We start from the raw sequence: 14,647 nt of genomic DNA on the forward strand, positions 1-14,647 counted from the left end.
CCGCCGCTGTCGCTTGCCGTCGTCCGCACAGCCTCACACGTGGGAGGCACCCTCGTCTACGTGGCGCCCGAGGTGCTGCTGGGCTACCCGGTCACCTGCGCCGCGGACACGTGGTCCCTGGGCTGCACCGTCGCCAAGATGGCCACCGGCAGGGACCTCTTCCTCTCCTTCGGCCGCGACGACCACCTGGCATGCTGCATCGAGGTGACCGGGGAGCCTCCTTGGGGGAAAGGGGGGGGGACACCTCAAGCGGGAGACTTGGCCCAGACCGGCCCCGCAGACATCCACCCAGCCAGTCACCCAGCCAGACACCCAGCCAGCCACACAGCCAGACACCCAGCCAGCCACCCAGTCAGACACCCAGCCAGTCACCCAGTCAGACACCCAGCCAGTCACGCAGCCAGTCACCCAGTCAGACACCCAGCTAGACACCCAGCTAGTCACCCAGCCAGTCACCTGGCCAGTTACCCAGTCAGACACCCAGCCAGTCACGCAGCCAGTCATCCAGCCAGTCACGCTGCCAGACACCCAGCCAGTCACGCTGCCAGACACCCAGTCAGACACCCAGCCAGTTACCCAGCCAGACACCCAGCCAGTCACCTGGCCAGTTACCCAGCCAGTCACCTGACCAGTTACCCAGCCAGTCACCCAGCCAGACACGCAGCCAGTGACCCAGCCAGTCACCCAGCCAGTCACCCAGCCAGTCACCCAGCCCGATACACAGCCACCCGGCCAGCCACCTGACCAGTCACCCAGTCAGTCACCCAGTAAGTCACCCAGCCAATCACCCAGCCAGACACCCAGACAAATACGCAGTTACCCAGCCAGTCACCCAGCCAGTGACCCACCGACTCGCCAAACCCACCGACCGACCCACTCACCCACCCACCTACCAACCCACCTACCTACCGACACACCCACCCACCTACCAACCTATCTACCCACCTACCCACTCACCCACCCACCTACCAACCTACCCACCTATCTACCCACCTACGCACCCATAATGCTCAATGTGACAATGTCACATAGAGATCTTTTTCTGCCGTACGGCCGATGAGAAATAGCTACGTAGCTCTGTGGGCGCCTTACCTGGTTAAAGAAAAATAGTTTAGCTGTAGCTTGGGTCCCTGTGTAGGTCACTGTCCTTCTATATGAGTCTCTAGATCTCCAAGGTGCTCTGTATGGGTCTCTGTGAGTTCCTTTTGTTCTTTGTAAGTCTATGGGTCTCTATGGGTCTCTGTATGGGTCTCTGTGAGTCCCTATTGTTCTATGTAAGTATATGGGTCTCTATGGGTCTCTGTATGGGTCTCTGTGAGTCCTTATTGTTCTATATAAGTATATGGGTCTCTATGGGTCTATGTATGGGTCTCTGTGAGTCCCTATTGTTCTATGTAAGTCTATGGGTCTCTATGGGTCTCTGTATGGGTTTCTGTGAGTCCCTATGGTTCTATGTGAGTCTCTGAATCTCTGTCGGTCTCTATGCATCTATGTATGGGTCTCTAGGAGTCCCTATGTTTCTATATGTCTCTGAATCTCTATGGGTCTCTCTGTGTAACACGCGTGTAACATGCGTGTAACACGCGTGTAACATGCGTGTAAAATGCGTGTAACAAGCGTGTCTCTCTTTGTCGCTGTCTTGAAATGGTTGTGCAGATCCTGGGCATGCCTCCAAAAGAAATGGTGGAGAGATCTCGCAACAAAGAGCACTTCTTTGGTGAGTAGAAGGGTGGTGTGGTGGTGGTGTGGTGGTGGTGCTGTGTTGGTGGTGGTTCAGTGGTGGTGGTGTCGTGGTGTGGTGTGTTGTTGATGTGGTGGTGGCGATGGTGGTGGTGTGGTGGTGGGGGGGGCCTGGGGGGAGCGGTAGGGAGGAGGTGGTGGTTGGGGTTTGGGCCCACTCAATTACGACCTGGGTTGGGGTTGATAAGCAACCCAAGTATGGATAGGTGGGTCGATAGGTTGGTGGGTGGGTAGGTGGGTGGGTGAGTTGGTGGATAGGTCGGGTGGTAGGTGGGTTGAGTGGATAGGTAGTTAGGTGAGTAAGTGGGTGGGTGGGAGTCGGTGTGGGTGGGTGAGTTGATATGTTGTTGACGTGGTGGTTAGTGACACTGTGCGTGTGTCTGTCTCTCTCTCCCTGTCTCTCTCTTTATCTCTTTATGTGTCTCTCTCTGTGTCTCTGTCTCTCTCTGCCTCTCTCTCTATCTCTCTGTCTCTCTCTGTCTCTCTCCCTGTCTCTCTATCCATCTCTCTCTATCTCTCTATCTCTGTCTATCTGTGTCTCTCTCTGTCTCTCTCGCTCTCCTGCAGACCGATTCGGCCATCCTCTCTGCCCGGCCACGAAGCGTCACCCGGGAAGCATTCCCCTGCATTTCGTGCTGTGGGGATGTGGAGCTCAGCTCGTGAACTTTATCAGAAACTGCCTACAGTAAGAACAAAGACAAAGATCCCCCATGTAGCCTCTAGCAGGCTGTAGGGGCAAGTGCTGTTAGTAGTAGCGAGTAGCAGCACCTACACACAGACAAAATCCCCCGTGTAGCCTCTAGCAGACTGTAGGGGCAAGTGCTGTTAGTAGTAGCGAGTAGCAGCATCTATGAAGGCCGGTGCTGTGGCACACACAGAGGGGGTGGGTGGCCAGCACCACGCCCGGCCGCCTTTGTCTCAGGGTTGGAGATGTTTACACACCGCACCAGGTACTCTTTTGAGGCTGAGTCGACCGAGGGGAGGACCAGGACCGGTTGTTCAGATAATCGCAGTCACTGGTGTTGGCTGTGAGCGGGAATCGAACACGTACACACACGTACACACACTCACACGCCACTAAGTGGCAGTGATGTCACCACGACGCTTGTGCCAGGCCATGTGCACCTTGAGGCCACGTGAAGTGTCGAACGCCCGCCCGCTGGCAGGAGGTCACGGGGCAGACCCAGGTGCCACAGGTCGACTGACTGAGATGACTGGCTGATGCACCACCTGTGCCCCCTACTGTGCCAACCTGCTGTGCTTTAGCCACCCGGCGCTCCGCTCGTTGTTGTGAGCGTCGCTCCTCCGCCCTCTGTTGTTGTTGGAGGGCGACTGCCTCCAACTGCCCAGTAGCGTCCTTCACGAGCCTCCTGCACAGAGGCCGATCTTGACACCGCTGGTACCAGTCATCAGCAAGTCCACTCAGCTCCACGTCCTCCTGTACCACGTCACTCCATCTCTTCTCTAGCCCGTGCCGTGCCCGTTTAGCCCCCTCAATCTGGCTGAACAAAAGCTGTTTCAGCATGCGGTGGCTGGGCATGCGGGCTACATGACCCAGCCATCGCAGCCTTGCCCGCCGGAGGAGCTCACCGATGGGACCTTGCCCAGATCTTTCAAGGATTTGTGAGCTCCTCACACAATCCAGTCTGGTTAAACCCAAGATGGATCGTAGGCAGGCCAGCCTAAATGTTTCTAACCGGCAAAGATGTTCCATTAGGGGGGTCCACGTTTCGCAAGCGTAGAGAAGGGAGGGAATGACGGTGGCCGAGAAGACCTGAAGCTTAGTGCGGAGCGAGAGACCAGGTAGCTTCCACACAGCGTTACGCAACCAATTAAAAGATATTGCCGCTCGACTGATTCGGAGTGAGACCTCTGCTGTTAAACTGGAGCCGGTCATAAGCACACTGCCCAGGTATGGGAAACTCTCCACTCGCTCCACAACTGCCCCATCACCGATTGGGAGTTGTGGGGGTGGAGTGTCCGATGGTACAATACCCAGGCAGGTGCTTAGTTTGGGTGGGGCTGATGGTAAGGCGCCACCTCTTAGTGGTACGCTCCAGTCTCAGCAGCAGCGTCTCCAACTCCTCCTCTGAATGAGCAGCTATTACCCAATCATCAGCATACATAACGTGGTTGAGCAATACGGAGCCATCCCTTGACCGCACCCGGGCATCGATCAGCCTCCCATTATATCTGTACCATATAGAGATTCCCCCGGTACAGCTATTGAAGGCTTCACGAACTATGTGGTCAAAATAGATGTTAAATAATGTGGGAGCCAGAGGACATCCCTGTCGCACCCCAAGGTGTACAGGTAATGGCTCTGACTCCCGGCCACGTAGTTTTACCCGGGCCCGCTCACCATCATGAAGGTCCTTAATGATCGTGAGCAGAGCGTCAGGTACTCCAAAAGCACGAAGAACAACCCAGAGCCCAGGCCTACTGATGGTATCATAGGCCTTGACCAGGTCAATAAAGCAGAGATGTAGGTCTTGTTGGAATTCCCTACACCTCTGCTGTAGCAGACGGACAGAAAATATGGCATCTGTGCAGGACCGCCCTTTCCTGAAACCACATTGGGGCTCCGCAAGCCTCTCCTCAGCGTGCCTGGCAAGGCGATGCTGAATAATCCTTGCCAGGACCTTTCCCGGCACACTGAGGAGTGAGATGCCCCTGTAGTTGTTACAGTCTGTGCGGTCCCCCTTCTTAAAAAGGGGGACTACCAGGGCATCCTTCCAATCCTGCGGAACCCGTCCAGTGGTCCAGACTGTTGTTATGATGTCATATAGGGCAGTCTGTGCACAAACGCCACCCTCCCTCAGCATTTCGCATGGGAGATCATCTCTGCCCGCTGCCTTTCCTGGTCTCAGACTCCGGATCGCCTTCAGTACTTCCTCAACAGATGGCACCTCAGCCAGCCACTCACAGGGGGTGACTTCTTCCAATATTTGAGGCACCGCAGCCTCAGCAGGGTCATCCTCACTTTGTGCCACGATGTTTTCCTGGCTGAGGGATTTTCCCTCCCCCAGGACCTCACAGAAATGCCCAGAAAATCTGCAAACCTATTCCTGGGGGTTGGAGATTAGATCACCGTTTTTTCCCCTAATGATGGTAATAGGTGTGGCGCTGCAGGTTACTTTTTTGATGGAGTTAAATAGAGATTTGTGATCACGGGCCACGGAGACAGACTCCATCTCCTCAGCAACCCGCGACCACCACCCATCCTTGCAGCGCCTCACGGCTCTCCGAACCTCCGAGCGAAGGCTGCGGTAAGCCTCCTCATTCTCTGACGTGGGATTCTGTAGCCGATGACAGTGGGCCTGTCGTTTTTTCTCAACCATCCTGAACACCTTCTCTGTCAGCCAGGGTCTCTGGGGAGGTCTGGACCGCGTACCCAAAGCAGCCATTGCAGCTGCATGAGTCACAGTCCTAAACCTCGCCCATTTCCCCTCGACATCAGGAGGAGTCGGGGACGATGCCAATCCCAGCCGCAAGCGATGATTAAATTCTCGCTTGCAACTTTCATCAGATAACTGAGACCAGGCCACTTTAGGTTGGCATGGGGTCCTGGGTGTACACCCACCACCGGAGTGGAAGAATGGCAGGCGCATCTTACATATGACTAGTCAATGGTCAGAGGGCAGATCAGCTCCACGGTAGATCCTGGTGTCAAGGACATGGGCTCGCATCCGCTGGTCCGTAACTATGTAGTCCAGCAGATGTTCTTGCTTGGACCCGGCATGCATCCATGATGTTGTGTGGATGCGCCGATGCCAGAACAGCGTGTTGGTAATTACAAGCCCATGGGCTGCACAAAAATCTAGCAGCCTCCTACCGTTGTTATTGAGCTGATCTGGCCCATGCCCTTCAATCACTCCAGACCAGGTGCCAGCATCATGACCAACTCGGCCATTGAAGTCACCCAACATGATGACTCTATCCCGAGGGGCCACTTTAGCCAGCACCTGTGACAGGAGGTCATAGAAGGCATCTGACTCATTGGCTTTGCCTGCATCCTTTCACGGATGTTCATCTTCGGTGGGGGCATAAGTAACCACGACCACCATTCCTCGCCTCCGGTTGATGGGAAGGCGAGCCCAAAGTAGCCTGGGGCTTACAGCTTCCCACACCTCACCGCCACGCTCCCACGCCCCCTTCGTTCTTTTGTTCAACAGAAGAGCCACATCCTGTTGTTTGGCAGTCTGCTGCCCCGAGTAGAGGACTGTCCACCCATCATGGTGGCAGGAGCCAGAACCGGTCCACCGGACCTCCTGAATGCCACAGAGATCCAGGCGGTACCGGTCCAGCTCCCGACAGAGGAGTGGCAGCCTCTCCTCCGCAGTGAGCGTTCGAACATTCCACGTTGCCACCCGTAGTGGTTTTTCGTTGTTTCTGGAGGAGCCCCGAGGGTAGATATTCAATCTCCTGGCTCCGCCAATTGGGGTTTGGCCAGGAGACGTCATAGACGCCTGGCCCCCCGGGGCCTCCGGCACAAGCTTATTAGCTATATACTTAATTCGCGGTTTAGTGGTAATTAATTGAAGGTGGAGGGGTTACCAGCCCCTCGCACCCGTCCAGAGCTCCCGTTTAGACCCTGTGGTGGACACAGATGCCATGAGGGGAGGAGCCAATCGAAATTGGACCTCCCCCCACAGCACTGTCCACGGCAGAGTTGCCCGTCCGGCACCACGAGGAGGTAGGGGGTTGTTTTGCCGGACGGACCTACACACACGTACACACACACGTACAGATACACACGTACACACACACGTACACACACACACGTACACACACACGTACAGACACACACGTACACACACACACGTACACACACACACACGTACAGACACACACGTACACACACACACGTACACACACACACGTACAGACACACACGTACAGACACGATCAGATCGGAACGTGACGTACGTCTAGCGAACGTCATATCCTCACCCCGCCTCACCCCCCTTCTTGTCCTTCCCCCCCCCCTCCGTGCCCCCCCTAACCCCCTCCGTGCCCCCCCTCACCCCCCTCCGTGCCCCCCCTCACCCTAGCTGGGATCCGGAACTCCGCATGACACCGGAGCAGGCGCTGGCTCACGGCTGGCTCCAGAGCGACGACACCGCCAGCCCCAGCGACGACCTCCCCACCACCAGCCGGGCCCTCCCCACCACCAGCCGGGCCCTCCCCACCACCAGCCATGCCCTCCCCACCACCAGCCGGGCCCTCCCTACCACCAGCCGGGCCCTCCCCACCACCAGCCGGGCCCTCCCCAGAGCTGTGAAGCCACGGTGAGGCTCTCTCTGTGTGTATGGGTCTCTGTGGGTCTCTATGAGTCTCTATGAGTCTCTGTGTGTATGGGTCTCTGTGTGTATGGGTCTCTGTGTGTCTCTGTATGTGTATGGGTCTCTAAGAGTATGGGTCTCTGTGAGTATGGGTCTCTGTGAGTTTCTGTGGGTCTCTATGAGTATGGGTCTCTGTGAGTCTCTGTGGGTCTCTATGAGTATGGGTCTCCATGAGTATGGGTCTCTGTGAGTCTCTGTGGGTCTCTATGAGTATGGGTCTCTGTGTGTATGGGTCTCTGCTGGTCTCTATGAGTATGAGTCTCTGTGAGTCTCTGTGAGTCTCTATGAGTATGGGTCTCTGCTGGTCTCTATGAGTATGGGTCGCTGTGAGTCTCTGTGGGTCTCTATGAGTATGGGTCTCTGTGAGTCTCGGTGGGTCTCTATGAGTATGGGTCTCTGTGAGTCTCGGTGGGTCTCTATGAGTATGGGTCTCTATGAGTATGGGTCTCTGTGGGTCTCTGCTGGTCTCTATGAGTATGGGTCTCTGTGAGTCTCTGTGGGTCTCTATGAGTATGGGTCTCTGTGAGTCTCTGTGGGTCTCTATGAGTATGGGTCTCTGTGAGTCTCTGTGGGTCTCTATGGGTATGGGTCTCTATGAGTATGGGTCTCTGTGAGTCTCTGTGGGTCTCTATGAGTATGGGTCTCTATGTGTATGGGTCTCTGTGTGTATGGGTCTCTGCTGGTCTCTATGAGTATGGGTCTCTGTGAGTCTCTGTGGGTCTCTATGAGTATGGGTCTCTGTGTGTATGGGTCTCTGCTGATCTCTATGAGTATAGGTCTCTATGAGTCTCTGTGGGTCTCTATGGGTATGGGTCTCTATGAGTATGGGCCTCTGTGAGTCTCTGTGGGTTTCTATGAGTATGGGTCTCTGTGAGTCTCTGCGGGTCTCTATGAGTATGGGTCTCTATGAGTATGGGTCTCTGTGAGTCTCTGTGGGTCTCTATGAGTATGGGTCTCTGTGAATCTCTGTGGATGTTTATGAGTATGGGTCTCTATGAGCATGGGTCTCTATGAGTATGGGTCTCTATGAGTATGGGTCTCTGTGAATCTCTGTGGGTGTCTATGAGTCTGTAGAAACTCGTGATGGGCAAGTCCACTCCTGGGGGTGGGGACCGACTGTGACCTCTGGCCGTAGTCGCGCGATGCTGACGTGGTGGTGCTGTGGTGTTGCTGCCTCTCTCTCCACAGAGCTCAGCCGGAGAAGAGGCTCCCATCATCATCATCATCCTCCTCCTCCGATGAGGAGGGGGAGGAGGAGGAGCAGGAGGAGGAGGAGAAGGAGGAGGATGAGGAGGAGATGGAGGAGGACGAGGACGAGGAGGAGGATGAGGATGAGGAGGATGAGGATGAGGAGGATGAGGAGGAGGAGGAGGATGAGGAGGATGAGGAGGAGGATGAGGAAGATGAGGATGAGGAGGATGAGGATGAGGAGGATGAGGAGGAGGATGAGGACGAGGAGGAGGAGACGGAGGATGAGGAGGAGATGGAGGAGGACGAGGAGGCGGAGGAGGCGATGGAGGAGGAGGAGTTGGATGAGGATGAGATGGATGAGGAGATAGAGGAGGAAACGGGGGATGAGGAAAAGGATGAGAATGAGGAGCAGGAGAACAAATGTGAGGAGGAGGGGGGTGATGAGGAGACAGAGGAGGAGGTGGAGAAGGTGGTGGTCGTGGTGGTGCAAGAGGTCGAGACGAAGGTGGTGAAGATGGAAGTGAACGAGGACAAGATGGAGGAGGAGGAGAAGACGGAGGAGGAGAAGGAGGAGAAGGACGAGAAGATGGAGGAGAAGGAGGTGGAGGAGGTGGAGGAGGAGACGGATGAGGAGAAGGAGGAGGAGAAGGAGGTGGTGGTGGTGGTGGCCGTGGTGCAAGAGGTCGAGACGAAGGAGTTGGAGGAGGAGACAGAAGAGAACAAGGAGAAGATGGAGAAGATGGAGGAGGTGGAGATGCGGCAACAGCAGAAGAAGGAGGAGGAGGAGGAGGAGAAGAAGAAGAGGAAGCGAGGGGGCTTGGCCCAACTGGGCAGGGCGCTCCGCTCACTCCGGTCGCTCTTCGGCCGCCTGCTGCTGTGTGGTGGACGGCCCACGGCAGAGTAGCGGCGTGGTGGTGGTGGTGGAGTCGGTGCCATCCACCACCACGAGCAGCACCACCACCGCACGCACCACCCACTCACCCCGTAACACCACACTCACCACACACACCCAGCCACACACACCCAGCCCACACACACACACTCACCCCACACACACACACACTCACCCCACACACACACACACTCACCCCACACACACTCACCCCACACACACACTCACCCCACACACACACTCACCACACACACACACACTCACCACACACACTCACCACACACACACACTCACCCCACACACTCCCGTGGGGAAACAGCTGTGGCAGAAGACGAAAGAGTGGAAACCCAGACATGGACTGGACACAGCCACTCTGACTGCACTCACCACACAGCCCACCACTCACTCACCACACACTCAGCCCAGTAGCCTACCCAGGGCCCGCTTACCCCGGGACTCCAGCCCATGCTGGTTTTCATCCGGTGGCAGTCCTCAAAGGAGGAGGATGAGGGAGGGAGTGACCTCGCCACACGGTTTCCAGGACATGGGGAGGGGGAAGGGAGGCCTGGTGCAGGCACTGGGCGAGAAGCCTGTCTAGGCCCTGCCACGTGAAGTTTGTTTAAGAAAAAATGTTATAATTTAATCATATATAGCTCTGTACATAATATCGTAGTTTTGAATGTTATTATTGTAAATATTATAATTATTGTAAGAATGTTGTGTTCTTCTAAGAGGGTTGTTATTGTGCATAAAGTCACCGGGACGTGAGATGACCTTGCGGACGTTGATTTTGTGGGGTCTGGTGCCGTCGATTGTCAGTGACGTGTGGGGTCTGGGTTCATCTTGGCCGTGTCACTGGGGTTTATAATGGGCAGGTAGGGTGGGTTCATCTTGGCCGTGTCACTGGGGTTTATAATGGACAGGTAGGGTGGGTTTATAATGGGCAGGTAGGGTGGGTTTATAATGGACAGGTAGGGTGGGTTTATAATGGGCAGGTAGGGTGGGTTCATCTTGGCCGTGTCACTGGGGTTTATAATGGGCAGGTAGGGTGGGTTTATAATGGACAGGTAGGGTGGGTTATAATGGACAGGTAGGGTGGGTTTATAATGGGCAGGTAGGGTGGGTTTATAATGGGCAGGTAGGGTGGGTTCATAATGGATAGGTAGGGTGGGTTTATAATGGGCAGGTAGGGTGGGTTTATAATGAACAGGTAGGGTGGGTTTACAATGGGCAGGTAGGGTGGGTTTATAATTGGCAGGTAGGGTGGGTTTATAATGGGCAGGTAGGGTGGGTATTTAATGGTCAGGTAGGATGGGTTTATAATGGACAGGTAGGGTGGGTTTATAATGGACAGGTAGGGTGGGTTTATAACGGGCAGGTAGAGTGGGTTAATAATGCGCAGGTAGAGTGGGTTTATAATGGACAGGTAGGGTGGGTTTATAATGGGCAGGTAGAGTGGGTTTATAATGGGCACGTAGAGTGGGTTCATAATGGACAGGTGGGGTGGATTTATAATGGGCAGGTAGGGTGGGATGGCGATTGGACGCCTTCCCCACGTAAGATGGCGGTTAGGTGCCTTCCCTATGCAAGATGGCGGTTGGGCGCCTTCCCTTGGTCCCTTTCCAAATAGATTGGTCCCTTTCCACGTTAATGGGTCTCTTTGTGAGTCTGTGGGCGTATGTTGTGAGTCTACCGGCGTCCGTTGTGAGTCTGCTTGTGTCCGTTGTGAGTCTGTGGGTGTCCGTTCTGAGTCTGCGGGTGTCTGTTGCGAGTCTGTGGGTGTCCGTTGTGAGTCTTCCGGCGTCCGTTGTGAGTCTGCTTGTGTCCGTTGTGTGTCTGTGGGTGTCTGTTCTGAGTCTGCGGGTGTCTGTTGTGAGTCTGTGGGTGTCTGTTGCGAGTCTGTGGGTGTCCGTTGCGAGTCTGCGGGTGTCTGTTGTGAGTCTGTGGGTGTCCGTTCTGAGTCTGCGGGTGTCTGTTGTGAGTCTGCGGGTGTCTGTTGTGAGTCTGTGGGTGTCCATTGTGAGTCTGTGGGTGTCCGTTGTGAGTCTGCGGGTGTCCGTTGTGAGTCTGTGGATGTCCATTGTGAGTCTGCGGGTGTCCGTTGTGAGTCTGTGGGTGTTCCTTGTGAGTCTGTTGGTGTCCGTTGCGAGTCTGTGGGTGTCTGTTGTGAGTCTGTGGGTGTCCATTGTGAGTCTGCGGGTGTCCGTTGTGAATCTGTGGGTGTTCATTGTGAGTCTGCGGGTGTCCGTTGTGAGTCTGTGGGTGTTCATTGTGAGTCTGTGGGTGTCCGTTGCGAGTCTGTGGGTGTCCGTTCTGAGTCTGCGGGTGTCTGTTGTGAGTCTGCGGGTGTCCGTTGTGAGTCTGTGGGTGTCCGTTGCGAGTCTGTGCGTGTCCGTTGTGAGTCTGCGGGTGGTGTTAGTGATTGTGGTTGTTAGTAGTGGTGATAGTGGTGGTGTTACTGGTGTTAGTGATGGTGGTGTTGGTGGTATTAGTGATGGTGGTGTAAGTGAGGTGATCAGATGCCATGGTGGTCCCCATCTTTAAGAAGGGAGACCGCACAGACTGTAACAACTACAGGGGCATCTCACTCCTCAGTGTGCCGGGAAAGGTCCTGGCAAGGATTATTCAACACTGCCTTACCAGGCATGCTGAGGAGAGGCTTGCGGAGCCCCAATGTGGTTTCAGGAAAGGGTGGTCCTGCACAGATGCCATATTTTCTGTCCGTTTGCTAAAGCAGAGGTGTAGGGAATTCCAACAAGACCTACATCTCTGCTTTATTGACCTGGTAAAGGCCTATGACACCATAAGTAGGCCTGCTCTCTGGCTTCTTCGTGCTTTCGGAGTCCCTGACCCGCTGCTCACGATCTTTAAGGACCTTCATTATGGTGAGCGGACCCGGGTAAAACTACATTGCCGGGAGTCGGAGCCATTCCCTGTTCACCTTGGGGTGCGACAGGGATGTCCTCTGGCTCCAACATTATTTAACATCTATTTCGACCACGTAGTTCGTGAGGCCTTCAGTAGCTGTACCGGAGGAATTTCCATCTGGTACAGATACAGTGGGAGGCTGATCAATGCCCGGATGCCGTCAAGGGATGGCTCCCTATTGGTCAACCACGTTATGTATGCCGATGACGTGATAATTGCGGCTCACTCAGAGGAGGAGTTGGAGGCGCTGCTGCTAAAACTGGAGTGTGCCACTAAGAGGTGGGGCCTTACCATCAGCCCCACCAAAACGAAGCACCTGCCTGGGTATTTTGTACCATCGAGCACTCCACCCCCACAACTCCCAATCGGTGATGGGGCAGTTGTGGAGAGAGTGGAAAGTTTCCCATACCTGGGCAGTGTGCTCATGACCGTCTCCGGTTTAACAGCAGAGGTCTCACTCCGAATCAGTCGAGCGGCATTATCTTTTCAGCAGTTGGGTAACGCTGTGTGGAAGCTACCTGGTCTGTCGCTCCACACGAAGCTTCGGGTCTTCTCAGCCACAGTCATTCCCTCCCTTCTCTACGCTTGTGAAACGTGGACCCCCCTAATGGAACATCTTTGCCGGTTAGAAACGTTGAGGCTGGCCTGCCTCCGATCAATCCTGGGTTTAACAAGGCTGGATTGTGTGAGGAGCTCACAAATCCTCGAAAGATCTGGACAAAGCCCCATCAGTGAGCTCCTCCGGCAGTCAAGGCTGCGTTGGCTGGGCCATGCAGCCTGCATGCCCAATCACCGCATGCCCAAGCAGATTTTATTTGGCCGGATCGAGGGGGCTGAACGGACGCAGCACGGGCTAGAGAAGAGATGGAATGATGTGGTACAGCAGGATGTGGAGCTGAGTGGACTTGCCGATAACTGGTACCAGCTGTGTCAAGATCGGCCTCTGTGGAAGAGGCTCGTGAAGGACGCTACTGGGCAGTTGGAGGCAGTCGCCCTCCAACAACAACGGAGAGCGCAGGAACGACGCTCCCAACAACGAGCAGAGCGCCGGATGGCTAAAGCACAGCAAGTTGGCACAGTAAGGGGCACAGGTGGTGCATCAGCCAGTCATCTCAGTCAGTCGACCTGTGGCACCTGGGTCTGCCCCGTGACCTCCTGCCAGCGGGCGGGCGTTCGACACTTCACTTGGCCTCAAGGTGCACATGGCCTGGCACAAGCGTCGTGGTGACATCACCGCCACTTAGTGGCGAATGGCGATTGTTGTTGTTGGTGTTAGTGATGGTGGAATTTTTGTTGCTGGTGTTAGTCGTGGTGGTGTTAGTGATGGTGGTATTATTGGTGCTGGTAGTGGTGTTCGTGGTGGTCTTAGTGGTGGTGTTAGTGTTGGTGGTATTATTGGTGGTGGTGTTAGTAGTGGTGTTAGTTATGGTGTTAGTGGGGTAGTGTAGCGGTTAGCGCGCTGCTCTAAGAACCTGGCGACCTGGGTTTGATTCCCGCTCACAGCCAACATTGGTGACGATTATCTGAACTGGTCCTGGGCCTCACCCTAGATCGACTCAGCCTTAAATGAGTACCTGGTGGGAGGTGCAAACATTGCCACTGGGGAGACAAAGGCGGCCGGGCGTGGTGTTGGCTACCCACCCTCTCGTGTGCCGTGCCGGCCTTCATAGGTGCTCGCGGACAGCACTTGCCCCAACAGTCTGTTAAGGCTATACGGGGGATCTTTGTCTTTGTTCGTGGTGTTACTTGTGGTGTTAGTAGTGGTGTTCGTAGTAGTGGTGTTCGTAGTAGTGGTGTTCGTAGTGGTGGTGTTCGTAGTGGTGGTGTTGGTGGTGTTAGGAGTAGTGTTAGTAGTGGTGTCCGAACAGAGGAGCAACGCTCACGACAACAACCTTTGAGCCGGGCATCTAAAATGCAGCAAGTTGGCACAGTCATCTCAGTCAGACAACTCATGGCACCTGGGTCTGACCTGTGACCGCCTGTCAGTGAGCCTTCGGCACTTCACGTGGTCTCAAAGTGCACCTGGCCTGGCACAGGCGCCGTGGTCACATCACCGCTACTTAGTGGCGAATGGCAGTTGTTGTTTTTTGTATTTTTCGTATTGTGTGACTGGTGAGGATGTGAGTCCGTATTGATGAGAGTCCGCATTGTGACGTGACGTGGGTTTAGACGTGGGTGTGTCATGCCCCTTCAACTCTGCGTGTCCCTTGCCTCTGTCTGCCGCTCTCCACGCAGAGACCCGGACCGCGCGAGAGACACCGTGAGCTCTGAGCACCCTCGTCTGCAAGTTGCTACCATGGAGGTACATGTGGCTCCTCGACTCGTGTGGTGAAGTATGGGTGGACGTGTGTTCTCCCCTCTGCGTGTGCCTACCTGTCACCTGTATACCTGGGTGTGCTTCTCCTTGCCCGCCTAAGTGTGTGCGCGTCTATCAGAGTGTCTCTCCGAGATCCTGTTGGTGTACGTGCCCGTCTACGCGTGAGCATCTACAGCGCTGTTATCTATCCACTGATGGATGAACGCCTCTCTCCCTGAGACCCTACTACCCCTC

The 14,647-nt window shown here is 55.1% G+C and overlaps 1 protein-coding gene across 1 annotated transcript; it reads left to right on the forward strand.

Annotated features, from left to right (window-relative positions):
• Positions 1-48: 48 nt before the first annotated feature.
• On the forward strand, positions 49-7,206 carry LOC142922686 (dual specificity tyrosine-phosphorylation-regulated kinase 4-like). Its single transcript, XM_076063513.1, has 4 exons — positions 49-204; positions 1,657-1,717; positions 2,308-2,425; positions 6,795-7,206. Exons 1-4 carry the CDS (start codon positions 139-141, stop codon positions 7,033-7,035), a joined length of 486 nt encoding a protein of 161 aa, XP_075919628.1. The 5' UTR covers positions 49-138; the 3' UTR covers positions 7,036-7,206.
• The last annotated feature ends 7,441 nt before the right edge of the window (positions 7,207-14,647 follow it).

The sequence above is a fragment of the Petromyzon marinus genome, unplaced genomic scaffold (assembly GCF_048934315.1).
Source record: "Petromyzon marinus isolate PM22_M1 ecotype Great Lakes invasive population unplaced genomic scaffold, UKy_Petmar_22M1.pri1.0 PM_Scaffold_14, whole genome shotgun sequence".
Classification (NCBI taxonomy): domain Eukaryota; kingdom Metazoa; phylum Chordata; class Hyperoartia; order Petromyzontiformes; family Petromyzontidae; genus Petromyzon; species Petromyzon marinus.